We start from the raw sequence: 18,259 nt of genomic DNA, 5'->3' as shown, positions 1-18,259 counted from the left end.
ATGGGAGGTCACAATAAATGTTATTTTCTTTTTTTCCCTTCTGTTTTAGTTAGTTAGTTAGTTAGTTAGTTAGTTAGTTAGTTAGTTAGTTAGTTAGTTAGTTAGTTAGTTTAGTTAGTTAGTTAGTTAGTTAGTTAGTTAGTTAGTTAGTTAGTTAGTTAGTTAGTTAGTTAGTTAGTTAGTTAGTTAGTTAGTTAGTTAGTTAGTTAGTTAGTGTTGTAAATATTGGTCGTCGTAAATTTGGTCAAATACTGCAACACAAATGATGACTTTTGCACAGTACCGTAACTACTGTGCTTTTACAATGAATATTTTTTTTCTGTATAGTTCTGTGTCGTTAGACCAAATTTGGAGCCTCTGAAATGCTTGAAGCTGACTACATTTATGAATGCTGTCATGTATTTTATAGTGAATTCTAACTCTAAAACAAAAATAAAACATCTCAACACTTAAAAAGTGGATGTTTTTTTCAGTGAGTCTTCATATACTGTATTTATACCCTTCCAGCAATATGTCGACACATACTGTATCTAATTCCAAAACATATTCATAAAGGTTGGGTGACTGGTCATACAGTATCTAAAACCCTAAAGTAGACTAGGCAAAAGGACAATAAAACCGAATTTAATAAGCAAGGGATATAGGTAGAAAAAACAGATGGCAATAATGTAACAGAAAACAACAATGGCAAAAGATCAATATGGTGCATAAATGACTTACAGTGTAATAAATAACAAAAGGTGCTGGATGGAGACACCAGTCAAAAAGAAAGCTCAATAAATCCTTGTTGATTGAAATCGGCACCAGGTGTGGCACAAGAGGCTCCGCCCACTCATGCTCATGGAAAAACCTGAAAAACAAAACGCAAACAAAAACAGAAATTCAGTTCTGTAATAGTTTTATGACACCGAGAATATTTTTTTTCAGTAATCCTAGCATACCTGTTTTTTCTTTTTTTTTTTGAATACAAAACCCCACAAATGTCTCACAAGCGATTGGTTTGTCAGAGTTGACATCAATACTGTATACAAAAAACTCAACACACCCAGAGTTTTTCACCATTGTGACGTATCAACTGTACAATTCAATTGATTTAAGACAACTTTTTCAACAAAACAATCTATGTCAACACAAAATGCTCGTCTTTCCTCCTTTCGTGGTGATTTCAAGCAGAAAGCTGTTTTTTTGTTCGTTTGTTTTTGTTTTCAATGTTTGCCTGGCTTGAGACTTTAGGCAAGCAAGAATACAACAGTGCGAGTTTGTCGTCAACCAGGATTTCGGGTGTACCGACTTGCGAGAGTATCTGCTGTATGTAGCCCTGTTCAGATCACCCCATAGATGTTGATGGAACTGTTCATATTCCCCTTTCCCCCCCAACCCCAATTAAACTAAGGAACCAGTTCCAACTCCATAAAAATATTCCCAAAACTGCCCCGACAATTGGAGGTACTTGTTCGGGTTGTTTTGGTGATGAGTAGTGTTGTGTTTTTATCTCGGTTACATTTGATCACACTTTCGTACATACACGTGTCAAGGAGATTTCAAATGTGACTCTGAAAAATGTAGCCAGGTTTGGATTTCTTTTTTCATTTTGAAGGCCTCTTTATACTCCCATCAGCATCGGAGTTCCACCAAGTGAGCGACGCATTGGGCCATGTGACCTCTCAGCCACACTTGACACGCACATTGCAACAATTGTTGTTGTGCGTAGAATGCTGAGGTGATCATCTCTCGTGATTGGTCCGCTTTGGCCTGTCTTCAATGTTTTCATTGTAAGTTTAATGTCTTTTGTTTGATACCTTTAAACAATGAGATCCCTCTGATGCTGTCGAAGCTCTCTGCAAACCATGACTTGCAAGAAAAACGCCACAAGACCATTTTAACTTCAAGTGGGGTTAATAAGTGGCATTTTAAATGATGGCAGTTGTGTGCTGACTCTCATTTAACATGAGTTTGAATGTGGTTAATCCAAATACAGCCCATTACCATTAATAAGATGGTGTGCATCCACATTATCTCAGTTGTTGAATTTCACCTCCCCACTCTAATTGTTATTCCTCATCAGTTTAGAATAGGTTAGACAGGTTAGATGTCACAGTAATGATAAAAAGAAACAATTTATCTTTTCCTCATTATTTTATACCACAAAAACTTGGCATTTAAACAGCAGCGTGCAGACTTTTAATAGCCACTGAACATAATGAACATTATGGTAGAGTATGTGCAAGCGAGTTAAGTGTCTGTGGGTTTCCAGGGGGACAGCACATGCGTGTTCGAGTTAACACGACAGGCCCAGAGAGGACGAGGAGGTAGCTGAGCTGTCAGCGGCCAACTCCCATTTCGCCTAATGAGTGAGACGCCTGTTAATTAAAAACACCAACAAGAGCAGCTCCCTTGCGCAATACCATCAGGAACACCTGGGGTTAAAGACAAAATATCGGGTGGGGCGGGGTGGGACGGAGACGACTTCCACATGCACGATATGGAGTTGGAAACGACGACAAATAAAAACAAGAACAGGATTTTGAGTTGAGAGAGATTGGTGTGTTTAGATGAGGGGATGTCATCAATCATTGCCATCTGTGGGCTTTTGGGACGTTTTTTTTTTTTTTTTTTTTAATTAAAGGCTACGCTTGACTTGACTTAACAACGTAACCAGGATGAGCTATGAGAGAAGTATGTGGGAATTGTGCTCACTCCATGATGGCAAAGGACAAATTGTGCATCTCGCTTCTCTAGCACAGGGATCCCAACCAGTGCTGCGAGAAATTGTTCACCCTTTCAATGCCTGCCCAAATCTGCGAGGATTTTGTAAATGAAATCATGTCATCCTGCCCGTGGTTTACACCCGCATGATTTAGTTAGTTGTCATCCACATAAATTGTTTTCTTAGATGTGAAGATTGACAGTCTGTCAGCCCTCACCAGTGATGTGCTCCTCATTGTCATGACGGGATGGCGAGGAAGAGACTTACACATTCCCTGTGGCTCCTTTTCCTGCCTCGCCTCCTGTGTCTGCATCTTCCTTCCACCCCCACGTCAGCCCAGGTAGCAACCAACCCGGAGATCGGAGGTAGTCTTGGAACAACAGATGGAGTTGAGAGCTGGACAAATGAAGAGGGGAAAAGAAACGGGAGTGAGTTGGTCAGGGAAAATGTCTATCTGTGTCACAGCCGCCAGAAGTGTGTGATGGGCCAATGGATAACTGGCAGCTAGGAAGCTTCGTTACATCTGACGTGTTTCTCAGGCAGAGGAGCTCTCGTGCAGCATATTTCACAAATCTGCGAGCCATCAGATGTTGGCCTCCATAATTTCTCACTGCCAACTTGACAGCGCTCATGCGGAAAGGAATTTTCGGTTTGTTCAGCTGCTATTGTGTTCCTCATCCTGCACAAAAGAAATATATATATTCCTGATTAGAATGAAGGTGACCGGCTCTTCATGTTTCTCTGCTTTTTTTTTAGCTATTTGGTGTGTTTGGTGTAGGACCCTCCCACATCAACCTCTTTTTTGTCCCCTTTCACATTATATAAGGATGTATCTGTTTTTTTGTGTTTCAGGCTGTGCCTTCCTAACCTACTGTGCCAGGGAGTCAGCCCTGAAAGCCCAGAATGCATTGCATGAGCAGAAGACCCTGCCCGGGGTAAGTCACACATGCTCGCCCGGAAACAACGACACAGACAACACATAGAGCATACAAGAAATGTTAGCTTCACAGTGGCGTGTATGTACTGTATTCATTTTTGCCATAGAAATGCTCGACATTTACTTGGAATCAAACGGAACTCACCATCTTTGCCACGCCTGTCACTTTGTGTTTATCACTGGCTGTGCGCCAGACGTGAGCAGAGCCTTCCCTTCGCTTACCGTCCTCTCGCTCTCCCTCTCTTGTCACTCTTGACAGTCACACACACATAAAAACCCACAGGGGTAAGCAACACACAGCATCACATCGTAGGCATACTATTTATAGTGCTTTCTCCAGTTTGTGTAAATGGGTCTGCGCCTGTGTGCGTCGGTTGGAAGCAGCCGTGTGAGGGCGAGTGTGTGAGCGAAAGACAGAGAGGGATGAAAAGCCAGTGGGTGTGTGGATGATGGCTATTTGTACATTGAAGTGCACGCTCTGCATCACGCGCATCATGGATGTAGCACGTCTTGTCGGCAGATGTTCACACGCTGTGGATGAAGCGGACACGTGCGCCGTCTCTTATGAATGTTGTGCGTGACGGTGATTTTTGACATTGTTAAGGGAGGAGGTAGATATTCAATTCAGTACGTGAGCGGGTGGGCATTTGCAGTATATATCTGATTTTAAGATGTACAACTTTATGGGAGTTTCTACATTGTTTTTTATCATGCTATTAAATGCACAATACACACCTCTTTTCCGTGTATAGCCGTGTTCACAGTTAACGTGCACACTTGCACACGTGTGTGTCAGGAAGTTTTGATGTGTCTCTGTCAGGCCTGGCTTCCTTTGCTGTGTTCGTTTTTAATGACGCCTCTAGGGAAGCTGACAGTCGCCGTGTTGAGCGCATATCCTTTGATGTGAGTGATTATGACATCACAGACGTGCAGCGAGAAGAGCTGAGAAGTGGGGGATCCGGGGTTTCAGTTGTTTCTCTTTTTTTCCACTTCCCAGTGGCATATTATTCAGAACGAAATGGAGAGGGAGAGACTGACACATACACAGAGAGATTAAATATTTGGTCAAACCAGAATGTAATTTTGTGTTCACACATTTGCTGTGACTGCTGTTTTGGCATTTTGTTTGTTGTTTATACCAACAGAGAAAGAACAAGGGATTCTTATATTTGGGGACATTCTATATAGCATATAAATGTAAACGTAGATGTTCTGTCATTTGGAATCAACTTGGCTCCAGAGGGAAATTGTAATTCACAATGCTTGTGTCAGGAGAGAACACGCTCAAGCTTGCAATTGATAGAGGGTGTGCCTAAAGTAAACAAGGGCATGCCTTAGGAGAGACCCACTGCAGATCTTCCAAGCGAAATGGAGCAGGGAGCAGCTGAGTACACTGAAGCCATTTGTGAAAGGGTTCTGCAGTTAATAAAAAAAGAAAAGTCAGTCCAGTTGTATGCCGTTAAAGTTGCCATCAATACTTGCCCACTACATCCCTCTAGGTGGCAGTAATGGGCATTCAAAAGTGATTCTCAAGCGCCAATGAAGGAATAGCTAGATGATATGTGAGCTGTCTTTAATGAACTCTTGTCATTTACAGGGTTAAAGAAATAGATGTGGATCTCACACCTCCATAAAGTTTTTAGGAAATCAGGTTTTCAGTTTGTAAAGTTTCTTTTTTTTTTTTTTACATAATGCTGCTGGCAAACGGGCAAACATAAAAATACCCACAGCTAAAAACAAATAATATTAACCCCTGAGTGAAAGTAATACATTTAGTAAGTAGAATTTAGCCCAAGAAAAGCAATAGAAATGTTATGCCACTCTTTCTTCCTTGGTGTTGTTTTTTTCCACCTTGTTTGTTTTCTACATCCCTCCAGCCTCCATCAATCCCCTCTCTCAAGCCAACATAACCAAAATCCTGCAAATGAAATCCTTTTCCCCCCTTAAAGCTTCTTTCCCCTTCACTTCGCGTCCTGGTGCGTTTTTTATCATCAAAGTTGCTTTCCAACCCGTATATTTCAAAAGTTTTCCAGGGTCTTCTTTCTGTGGCTGCCAGGTGAGCCGAGAGTAGAAGGGGATTAGACTACCTAGTGGAAATGCCCTGTAAGCACGGCTGTAGGCTGTTGGTGTAGCACAGCACAAAGTATTGAAGCCTCTCTGTGTGTGTTTGTGCATGTTTGTTTGCTTGTGTACATGTAAGTGTGTCTGCAAGTGTGTGTGTGCATGTGGTATCAGTGGAGACTGAAGGTAAACAAGCAACAACCAAACTGACACTGAACTTTTAAAGGTAAAAAAGTGAAAAATCCATACCTACATTTTCTGTCGCATTTTGTCCTCATTAGGGTCACCAGCGAACTGGAGCCTATCCTAGCTAATTTTGGGTGATAGCCGAGGCACAGCCTGAACTAAGCTCCAGCCGACCACCAACCATCTTCACATGCAAACAACTCATCCACCTTGGGCTATATTGCTTAAAAGAACACAGGGGTGTACAGAATTCTCATTTGCACATATTATTCTGATACTTTCACAGATATTTCTTGAAGTAGTACTTCTTTACCTTTGTTTGATAAAACTGAGCAATACAAATCTAGTTGCCAAGTGGAATAGAAGCCCACAGTTCACAGCCACCGCAGAGACGCAGCCTCTGAGCCGGTATAACGACCATAAACTGCGCAGCCAGGGCAATGTTCCCTCCTTTGAAATTCAGCCAACAGTGCGCTTCTGTGGCCACAGAATGGTGATCCACCCTCAGCCAAGGCCACACGACGCTCTCCAGTTCCCCTGGACTGAATCCCCGTGAGGAGGAGGAGGGAAGAAGGGGAAGGAGGGTGTTAGGCCAAGGGCACTAACGCCATTGTGTTGGGCCTCAGTGGCTTCTTTAACCGCTGGCAAAGGGCTGCGGGGCATCAGACCTCGCAACAGAGCCTGCGTGGGAGCCACACCGCAAGAAACCTTCCACATATAACACAAAACAGACAACATTTCAAGGAAGATGTATTTTCCACTCATGCACTACACTGGTAGAACAAGGAATCGGGAACATTTTGAAAGTAAAAAGCTATATTTCAACAATTCGGTTATACGCTACTCTCAGTATTTCCAAATTTTCAGCACTTCAGACATATTTAATGTATTTAGAAACTTCTTCTCACCACAGGCAGTCATTCTTTTCCATGTCAGCCTTTCACCTGCATCCTCTTCTCTGACACAAATTGCCCTCGTGCCTTCCTTCCCTTCGTCCATCAATCTTCTCTTTCAGTTTCCTCTAGTTCTCAAGCTCTGGTAGCTCTATCCTGATCATTCTTCTACCAATATACTCACTCTCTCGCCTCTGGACATGTTCAAACCACCAAAATCTGCTCTCTCGAACCCTGTCTCCAAAACGTCCAACTTTGGCTGTGCCTCTAATGAGCTCATTTCTAATCCTATCCAATCTGCTCACTCAGAGCGAGAACCTCAACATCTTCATTTTGGCCACCTCTAGTTATGCTTCCTGTTGTCTCTTCAGTGCCACCGGCTCTAATCCATACATCATGGCCAGCCTCGCCACTGTTTTATAAATTTTACCCTTCATACTAGCTGAGACTCTTCTGTCACATAGCACACCAGACACCTTTCGCCAATTGTTCCAACTGGTTTTGACGTGCTTCTTCACTTCCTTTTCACACTCACCATTGCTCTGCACCGCACGTATTGAAAGAGCTTCACCCTTGCTATCTCTTCTCCCTGGAGCCTCACTCCTCCCCCTCCACCCCTCTCATTCTCACACATATATTCTGTTTTACTTTGGCTAATCTTCATTCATTTCCTTTCCAGTGCATGCCTCCATCTTTCTAATTGTTCCTCCACCTGCTCCCTGCTTTCACTGCAGATCACAATGTCATGCGCGAACATCATGGTTCAAGGAGATTCCAGTCTAACCTCATCTGTCAGCCTATCCATCTACACTGCAAACAGAAAGGAGCTCAGGGCTGATCCCTGATGCAGTCCCACCTCCACCTAAACTCCTCTGTCAGACCTAAAGCACACCTCACCACTCTTCTGCTGCCTACACACATGTCCTGTATTATTTTAACATAGTTCTCTGCCAATCCAGATATCTGCATGCAGTACCACAGTTCCTGTCTGCTTACTCTGTCATAGGCTTTCTCTAGAGCTACAAAGAAAAAATGTATTGCCTTCTGACCTTCTCTGTACTTCTCCATCAACACCCTAAAGACAAATAATGCATCAGTGGTACTCTTCCTACGCATGAAACCCTACTGTTGCTCGTAAATACGGAATTCTGTCCTGAGTCTAGCCTCCACAACTCTTTCCCTTCCTTTCATTGTGTGGCTCGTCAACATTATTCTTATATAGTTCCCACAGCTCTGCACATCACCCTTTTTCTTAAAAATGGGCAACAGCATACCTTTCCTCCTTTCCTTAGGCAATTTCTCACTTTCCAGAATTCTGTTGAACAAATTGCCCAAAAACCCCATTGCCACCTGTCCTAGATCCTTCCATACCTCCACAGATTTGAGGACCAACTGCCTTTCCATTTTTCATCCTCTTTAGTGGCTTTGTAACAAAACACAAAAATGTGTTTGATTGGACTTATAGCCATGCATGTTACATATCTATGACCTAAACTATTATTTAAAACTTGACTTTTGATGATTGTAGAAAGCCGACACAAGTAGCTCCTGGTTATTATTAATACTGTATACAACTGCACACAACAGACAACAAAAGAAGCAGTTGCATTGTTAACTTCTATGCACACATGAGCATGTAAAACTCCAAAAGTCATTGACTTCCTTTTGATTTCCCTAGAGATACAGAACATAGGTACAGTTCTGCACATAAAATTAAAACAAACAAGCTCGCAATGAAAGGAGAAAAATACAAATCACTCAAAATATTTTTTTCCAGACAGTGTAAACGGAATTTTGTGTGTGAAGGGAGGTTAGTTAATTAACCAACAGGTCCATTGAAAAATTCAATCTGGGTTTTTCCATACATCTGGTTGATTAAGAATTTGGATTAATTTAGTCTGAAACTTGATCTCTGAAACTTGATCTCTGAAACTAACCTGACTAACTCATTTATGAGGAAAGAACAAAAAAGAATCATAAAAATTAATTTTTCATCCGTATTAGTCATAGAAATATAGATAGCCCTTGGTGCATTTTAAAGCAAATGACTGCGTTTCAGGTGTATCAACCATTGCACTTTCTTAAAATGACAATGAACTGTCAGTGTCAAAGTGGCTTCGCATGACTCATTTTAAAGACAGATGAAAAAAAAAATCTATGCGTGTGCAGAGCAATTTTTGGCATATTAATGTAGGAGTTTGGGAAAAATTGATGAGCAGCACATCCAAATATATGTACCCAAAATAGAAATAACAAAATAGAAAATACCCAAAATAAATATTCCTTCCATATTGGTGAGCTTATGATCCACTTTCACATTGCTGCCGTATTTGTGATCTCCTGATTCAGTTTCACAACCGGCCAACAGCATGAAAATGCATTTATTGATTCTGCCAAAAGTGGGAGGCTGTGGTTCATTTTTTCCACATATGCAATGCACTGACAATAAAGTTTGTAATCAAAAATTAGTAAATTTATTAGATTTCTAACACCCAATGCAAATTCTATGCACCAGCCACCATAAATTAACACACAAGCATATTATCTGTTGAAACCAAATTATATTTCTTATTTTTAAGAATTCAGTATTGTATTCAATTAATTTTCAAATGTACAGTTTTACAAAATAATGGGGGGGAAACAAATTAACCTACGTGATAATAATACATAGCATAACATTTGCTTGCATTCCTGAACAGAAAAAGTTCTGATTTCAAGAGTTAAGCTTCATTAATTTCTGGTATCTCAGAGTTGCCCACTGAGCTCTAATTTAAATATTAAATGGTGAAATCAGTTGGAAATTCTTCATTCACTTTCAAAATAACAAAATTGTAAAAGCTCACTGAAAATAACAGCTTCTGCATCTACAGTATGATGCCCGATGGTCTCATGTTATTACAACAGAAAAGCTGATGGATTCATTAGACATTGTACATGCAGGCACACACTGTATACAAGAGGTGCATACTTGGGATGCAATGAATACTTTATGCATTGGCTCAAGGCAGACCACTGATGCCAGCAACACATGCACTCACTCACACCGCAAAGGCATCTCTCGTAACGGTAATACAAATCTCTTTACAAACACTTTCATTGAACAACCTGATACTCATGGAGAGAGCATGCAGAGAGTAAGAGAGAGCAATACAGCGTCAATTGACTCATACTGTAATACAGTAGTGAGCCTGGCGAAAAAAAAAATGAAACACTGTGAATCAATGTGTCATTTCAAAACACACACACCCACATACAATCCACGCATGCAATGGAGCACGTACACGGGCCTCTTTTCAGTCCTGGGGCAAGCAAATGCAAGAAAAATACAGGAAAGCAAATAAATAGAGAGAAAGAGGAAAAGGTTGATGAAGCCAAGTGGGAAGGAGTGTGTAGAGCTACCTTGGTGAGGTGCCTCCGTGACGACTGATTTGTTTCATACAACACGACTCCTCCAACACCGCCACCAGAAGCAGCCTTTTCTCAGTTTAGATAATGGCAGACATGGAAATCCATGACACTGATTGGCTCCTCTCACCCCGTTTCATTGCAACGGTGTCTCAATAAGTCATCCCCTTTGGTCAATACCTGCAAGCTCCCTAGCTGAAGTGGGTGGAGTGGTCAGAGGGTCGTAATGGTGGTACTTGGTTTTGACCCCCCACCCTCCCACCCCACCCCAACATATAGTCATCGAGTAGCACATTCACATTTTCAATGTCAATCAGTGGCGCAATGTGCAAGAGTAGCAGCAGCAAAAAAAAATAAATGCCTTCAACCTCAGAGATCAATCTTCCACTCCCTCTCTCTCAAACATCACCCCATCAACTATCCTAATGACCCTTCTCCAAAAGAAAACCAGTTTGCCACATGGAACACCCCAATGAATCCAGTCCTTGATAGAATGTGTAAAAGACAAAAAAAAAAAAAAGACAAATCACACAACCAAAAACACAGCATGTCATTTTGGCATCTATAAGCGTGTACCCTTGATTTAGAATAAAACTCTTTTTAAAGCCAAAGACCAGTCAACAGTTAGGAGAGGTGCCAAAAAGAATAAACAATATCCAGGGTCCCCCCCAAAAAATCTAATTTTTTAAGAGGGGCACAATGTAGCCTCTGCCTTATAGTCACATTCCTGAAATATTACATTGTAATGGATCCATAAAAATACAATAAAAGGCAAACTCCGGATCTGTCGTAAGTGCTAAAAAAAATCTGTGAATATTGAAATTTAGACATTTTTTTACTGCAATTAAGGGGAATCTGGGCATGGTTACAGCAATGAACCGGAGTTGGTAAATTTTCTCTAAAACAGGGAACCCTAAATATTTTCAGAAAAAATGGTAATGTTCTTTAAAGTAATTGTATATGGGCACAGTCCCTTTGCGTGACACTGTGCATACAGCACTAGTACCACTGCAAATAGCACGTGATTTGACCCACTGATTATTTTTTCTTTCGCTCTCTCTCTCTCTCTCTCTCTCTCTCTCTCTCTCTCGCTCTCTATCTCTCTCTCACACACACACACACACACACTCGCTACCTCTCTCTCTCTTTCTCGGACTAGTTTTCAATAAATTAATTAATGAAAAAACGGTCAAAATAACCCATTTAATGTGTCATGTTGTAGTAGCAACATAAACACAGGGCCTTCATCTGTTCACTTCTACTACAAAAAAATAATCAAAGATAATGGACTTGTTGGGTTTTAAAGACATTTGCTCCATAAACCTTCATTATTTTAAAATGTTATCTTCCCTTGTAGGTCAAATCTGTCCTGTCATCATTCCCTCTCAGCATCTTCTGTTGGACGAGAGGAGATTTGAACAGAGAGCTAAAAATGTGTTCAATGATACCAGGCAGCACAGTGGGGAAGCTGGTTAGGGCATTGGCCTCAGAGTTTTTGGGACCAGGGTTCAAATCCCGCCTTTGTGGGGTTTCCATGTTCTCCCCGTGCCTGCGTGGATTTTCTCCAGGCACTCCGGTTTCATCCCTACTTCAAATATTTAGGGTCAACAATCCAGAGCAATGGTGAGTGTGGTAAGGAAGTAAAGAAACGGGTCCAAGCAGGTTGGAACAGCTGGCGAAAGGTGTCTGGTGTGTTATGTGACAGAAGAGTCTCTGCTAGGATGAAGCGCAAAGTTTACAAAACAGTGGTGAGGGCGGCCATGATGTACGGATTAGAGACGGTGGCACTGAAGAAACAACAGGAAGCAGAACTGGAGGTGGCAGAAATGAAGATGCTGAGGTTCTCGCTCGGGGTGACAAGGTTGGATAGGATTAGAAATGAGCTCATTAGAGGGACAGCCAAAGTTGGATGTTTTGGAGACAACGTTCGAGAGAGCAGACTTCGATGGTTTGGACATGTTCAGAGGCGAGAGAGTGAGTATATTGGCAGAAGGATGCTGAGGATGGAGCTGTCAGGCAAAAGAGTGAGAGGAAGACCAAAGAGAAGGTTTATGGATGTGGTGAGGGAAGACATGAGGGCAGTTGGGGTTACAGAGGAAGATGCAGGAGATAGGCTAAGATGGCAAAAGATGACACGCTGTGGCGACCCCTAACGGGACAAGCCGAAAGGAAAAGAAGAATACTCCGGTTTCATCCCGCATCCCCAAAAACATGCATTCATTGGACACTCTAAATTGCCCCTAGATGTGATTGTGAGTGTGACTGTTGTCTGTCTCCATGTGGCCGAGATTGACTGGTAACCATTTGAAGGTGTACTCCGCCTTCTGCCCGATGATAGCTGGGATAGGCTCCTACACTCCTGTGACCTTTGTGAGGATAAGCACCTCAGAAAATGGATGGATGATACCATAGTACAGTGTGGGAATCTGGAGCTAAGATGAGGTTCCAGACCTTATTAGTGAAGTCTGTGGACAGGGGTATGGCAAGGGGTAAGTCCAAATAAGATAATAAATAGTGTCTCGCTCTTTGACATGACAATGTTGTAGGTGCAAGAGTTCATTTTTGTTGAGTGTAGCTCCTTTGTAATGGTTTTTAGATGTTGCGTCCCTGCAGTATAAGCAATAGTCCGTGCGCCAGTCAATTTGTTCCTTCTTTTCCAACTTCTGAAGACAGTCTTTGAATTTCTTCTTGTACCTTCTTGTGGGAGCTCTCCTCAGCTTTTCATATGTCCCTTTTTCATGTAGTGGAGTTATATCTGCTTTTTAGTTTGTAGTGTTGGGGATAATCCCTTGTCGACTAAATTGTGTCATTGTGGTTTGTCTCCCGGAAAGTCAGCATTTCCTCTTTATAGGTTAGATCGGATGGCGTTACCAAAGTAATGGAGAGACTTTCCAACACTTTCATGCTGAGCTTTTCTGCCTCAGCTTCAGGTATGGGGTTGTTGCTAATGGGCTACTTTGTTGCTGCAATTAGGTACACGCTACTGGGGGTGTTTAAGAGTGAAGTCCCTCGGCAAATGCATCTTTCTTTGAGTGTCCTCTCAATATTTATATTTGACAAAATCTCTATTTAATTACATTTTCTTAACCAAGTTACACAACTACAAAACCACTTAAGTTGTAATTTAACGACACGATGCTGAATGAACACAATTTCTTTGCATTACATTTTTATTCAGTGTTAATTTCAAGTTCACAAGTGCATACAGTATTACAGTAATCATAATTAATCAGGTTTGTGATTGGTATTTTTATGTATTCACATTTCTATTATTTTCAGTACAAGATATATATTGAATAAAGTACTATCCACCCATAAAATATTGTAAAAAAAATGTAATGATATAAATTATTACCCATAGAAATAAATAGTACAGCCGTCCCTAGTTCCAAAATTCAACAGCTAAACTTTGATTGAAAACTTACTTTTGGGGACATTTTCCACCTCACTGAAACCCTTTTAAACACTTAAGTAAAGTATTATATCAGACAGGTTGCTGCATGGTCAACCTGTTAACACATCTGTTAATCTGGGGTTGGACCCTTAAAGGTTGAAAAGTAAATTATCCTTCAAACTTGCACCTTGGGAGGAAAAAGGGAATATAACTGACTACTTCTCTAATTCTATCATATGTTTTATAATGCCACCATCAATTACAAGAAGTATCATTTTACCTGCTCATTGTTGTATTTTTTTATATTGATTTTTCATTATGTGAACACTAAACAAAGGCCATTTTCTCTGTATAAAATCTTATTTTCGCCCCAGCCCCCATTAAATTTCAATGGTGTGTATGTAGCTGTGACCTCGCCCTCGTACAACACCGCTGGGATGAATTGAAGCACAGATGAGACTGGCCCCAAAAAACACAACCGCAGTTTGTCAATTGAAAGGGAATAAATCCATGAAGCCAAAATCACATTCTAAGTGTGAAGCTGCATAGAATCTGGTTCGAGTAGCCACTTTATGTCCATTAATTGGGATTCATTAAACGCTTTCCTTGTTTTATTTCTTGCTCCACCACCTACTAGCTCTCACTGTCGTTCCCTATGTGCCTTTCTGAGGTCAAGAAGCAAGGACAGCTACATCTTTTTAATATTTAAAAACTACGGACAGATGGATGGCAGACCATTGGAAATAAACTCCTTAAAATACTCGCAAAAATATGAGCTTTCTCCTGCACAATATAGTACACCACCTACATACTGTAAAACAATTTGCTTTACATGAATTTTTAACAGCTACCTGTCTACTAGCCCCAAAATGTAATGTGTTGGTTACTGAATAAAGTTAAACAGAAAAGTTATAGCTTGTAGTATACTGTTCATGTTTTCCCAATGCAAAATTCCATCATATGCGTAAAGAAGTTCCTTTTAGGTGAAACCATCTGATGAGGGAGAGAACGGTGGAAGAGATGCAATCATAGAGGCAAAGATGAGAGCAATTGTACAGGAGATGGCATCTTCTGTCATCGAGCGTCTGAATGGCCTCATTATGGTTGGGCTTCAGGCCTGATGTTACAACCTCCCATTACCAAGTGGAATTTGAGCAGATTGTAATGAGAAAAATGAAGAAAGATTCTTACGTCTGCAGGCAACAGTTCTCTTTAGTCTATCGGTACAACCAATTTCAAAAGTGGTGTATGGTCCCCTTTAGGCCCAAAGACTGATGGGCCAAAAGCGATATTATACACCTTTACACTCCTGGACTATATTACACTATGTATAATGATACAATCTAGACAATTTGTTTAATCTCATCAGGTGAGGAAAATATGTAGTGTGGGCATGGAGTCCTCAGAGTCAATTACAAATGAACAATTTATTCACTCTTTCTTCTGTATGGACACTTCTACTGCAGTTAGATTTTTTTTTATTATTATTAGTCCAGCCACTACTAAAAATAATTTAAATACATACTCCACACATTTTGTCTCATATAGACATGGAGTATCCTCTCATCAGAATGAATGAATGTTGTCACAAATGCTCTTTTTGATAAATGAACAAAAAGAATCCCACAACAGATATCATTCAAAATATTCCATAGAATCTTGCTTGAAGATTTGAGGTTGCTCGGTGGTCTTTCATTTCCACTTCCTGTAGGAAGTTGGCCAGCTACTGTATATAAATAATTTTGTCTATCCAACATTTCTGTCATCGTTCGCATTGGTCGATTCAGTTTTGTAGCGGACATGCTTTCCGCAACCTGAGGTGCCGCAGTGACTCCCCCACAACTTGATAAGTTGCATTCTTCCAAGCCGCCCGGCTGTGAGACGGTCACTAAAAGGACTCATGGCTTATATCAAGTTGACCCTAAATTAAGTAGCAGGTCCTATTGAAATCTTGATTTACAACCATCAAAGAGTCCCTTTCTTCTTTGAACCAACAGGAAGCAAAAGGTGGGGGAACAATTGCTGGGACACGGGTGCCAGATAGGGGTGGCCTCGACGAACCCCCTTCCTTTTCCTTTGTCATAGGGAGCTACCAGCGCAAGCACCTGCCACAACGTGATGTTGGCGTTTTTGATCGGAGAAGCCGGCCATGCACCTTCAATCGCTTTTCCTAGTTGCGGAGCCTCAGCAAGCAACTACCGACATCTCATATTGGTCATTCGCAAAGATGAGAGCTGGAGCTGCAGGAGCTGCAGGAGCTCCTCTTTTGTTTTTGTTTCATTTTTCTGGATCCGTTTTCTTCTTCCACCGACCTGCTTTGATTTTCTCCCGAGATGTGTGCAGAAAATACCATCCCCAAAGACAAACGAACCTGTGGTCATGCGTATCAAAACCAGTGTTACAAGGATGCACAATATAACTGCCTGTTAATTTGGGGAAACTTACTAGCTTCACGCAAAATCCCAACTTTTCTCTTGCTTTGACTCAATGCATTAAATGCTCACATTTTCAACTTTAGCTCCACAACACACAAAGTTCTATTTCCCTATATGTATTTCATATTTTATTTTTTTCACCATTTCCTTTCATATTTCCTTCTGTGATTAGTCGCCTCTGTGTGTTTACCTATAGAGCCCTCAAAGATTTATCTAATATCTATAAAATCCCACTTTTTACTGTTTTGTGCTTTTTGAGTTGGAAATTAAGCTTCTGTAAATCTATGATTCATATTTCCTCAAATGTAGCAACATTTAGATTATAAAAGTGAAAAAAGTTTCTATGCTTGCTTTACCTATGTTTTACTCAAAAAAAAAAGAGAAGCAGTGCCCTTTACGAGACAAAATTAGTTTGATTCTGACCTTAACCGTCTATCGGAATAAACCAGAACTGAAAGCAGATGTTCACTGTTGACAAATGTATTTCTTAAATTGAGTTTTTACCCAACACCAACATAAGATACACTTTGTAGCTAGTCTCCACATTCATTATTGTGTTTTGTTGTTGTTGTTTTTTTTTTTTTATATACTCTTGATAAGTGGGAAAAAAGGATGCCACTATGGATGACTGATTAGATGACTGCTTCACAGTTCTGAAGAACTTGGTTCAAATACGGCCTCGCCTGTTTATATGTTCTCCTTTTTTCTGCATGGGTGTTCTCCAGCTCCTCTTGTTTCCTCCATCAATTCATTCCATCCATCCATATTCTACCCCTTTTCTGTGTCAGGTCATGGGGGAAGTAGCTTCAGCAGGGATACCCAGACTTCCCTTTCCCAAGCCAATAAGGATATATGAGGATAAGTGGATGGATGGACAGATGGTGGGAGAGTGGGATAATCTTGCCTATATCTTTCCCTGGGGCAGTTAGTATGCTATTAGGTATGTAAAATTGGCATTTTGGAGCAGATTTTTTTATGGATTGTCTCTTAAACCGTAAAACATTTGCTCTAGCTTGTTCACAGAATGCAAAATGAGTCCAAGTTGATGAAAGTTGTTTACAAGACAGGAGCTGTTTCAGAGGATAATAAACAGCACCTTATCTATTGTATTATCACACCTCCTTCTTATGCATCTGATGAGTTCACCTGATCCCAGCTTATTTTATATTCTTCTGTATCCCGTAGTTGAAAGTCACATGTATAATTTTAACATGCTATCTATTTTTCCATGCTATAAAGCTTCCTGTGCATAACAGTGTACTGACATGTTTATAGTGTGTCTAGGTCGTCTTCATTTACAGTAATATTAAGGAAGAAATTATAGAAAGATAAAACCCAACATATCACTCACAATATTATCTATTAGATTTGTGCTCCACTTATTGTTGGCCCATATCAACTCTATCGTAAATAACTAACTTTTTCTTCACGGAGCGTGATTCACTTCTTGTCTCGTCTCTTATCATCAATGCAGGGCTGGGAACTTTCATTGATGTCAGTTTATTTTCAATTTACCATGCAGCTTATTGTCTTTCTGCATCCCCATCTATAACAGCCTTTTTACTCTCCAATGTTTTTTTTCTAAAGTTTACAAAAAGGAATTGAAAGAGAATAGTGCAGTTATAAGTGTGAAATTAAAGTTCACCAAGTTGTTGAGTATTGTCTTTTTTCCGCAACAATAGCATAAATAATTAAAATGCAATTATCTTCAATCTAGGTTTTAGATACAATTAATGTGAGGCATCTCTTGTTTACCACAATTGCTTAATAGACCTTTAGAGTAAAGCAGAGGAAGTTTTTTAAATCTGATTATCACCAAATTTTGCTTTCCATCACAAGTGCTTTGGTAAAAGATTCAAAGCGTATTGCAAGTGGTTTTCAATTGATACGGTAGACAGTGAATATCAACAATTCTGTTGCAGTTCGAGCAAGGGCTTCAATAATGCGAGCAAAGGAAATAAAAGTTATTATGAGATCTTGAAAAAATGGAAATTGTCTATTGCACAATGTTTGATGGTAACAGTTATTGCTCTCCCAGTTGCAGACAACCAAACTTGTCATGCTGTGTGAATACAGCAACAGAATTGTGAGCTTCACTCCTTTGGAAGAGGCTTATCATGTGCCATAACAGAAACCAACAATAGTTTTACAACTACAGTAAAATGCAGGCGAATGCACCGCTTGTCTCCTGGCCCAAATTACCTTCATATCAGGGAGAATGAAGATAGAGTCAACAAATGC

General features: G+C 40.5%; 1 protein-coding gene and 1 long non-coding RNA gene across 3 annotated transcripts in view; one reads left to right on the top strand and one right to left on the bottom strand.

Annotated features, from left to right (window-relative positions):
- Positions 1-18,259, top strand: part of celf4 (CUGBP, Elav-like family member 4) — a 106,079-nt gene that overhangs the window by 24,439 nt on the left and 63,381 nt on the right. Inside the window, exon 3 of the mRNA XM_061832033.1 lies at positions 3,560-3,642. Within this exon, the coding sequence (XP_061688017.1) occupies positions 3,560-3,642 (83 nt within the window). The remainder of the gene's footprint in view (positions 1-3,559; positions 3,643-18,259) is intronic.
- On the bottom strand, positions 609-4,056 carry LOC133507212 (uncharacterized). 2 transcript variants are annotated; one of them, XR_009796767.1, is made up of 4 exons: positions 3,790-4,056; positions 3,229-3,386; positions 2,975-3,103; positions 609-850 (listed from the first exon to the last, which is right to left on the bottom strand). It is a non-coding gene; the product is annotated as an uncharacterized LOC133507212 (long non-coding RNA). The 2 variants fall into 2 exon arrangements; XR_009796768.1 differs by lacking the exon at positions 609-850 and adding an exon at positions 2,238-2,417.

This window comes from Syngnathoides biaculeatus, chromosome 10, assembly GCF_019802595.1.
Source record: "Syngnathoides biaculeatus isolate LvHL_M chromosome 10, ASM1980259v1, whole genome shotgun sequence".
Taxonomy (NCBI): Eukaryota; Metazoa; Chordata; class Actinopteri; order Syngnathiformes; family Syngnathidae; genus Syngnathoides; species Syngnathoides biaculeatus.
This window is presented reverse-complemented; position numbering and strand designations above follow the sequence as displayed.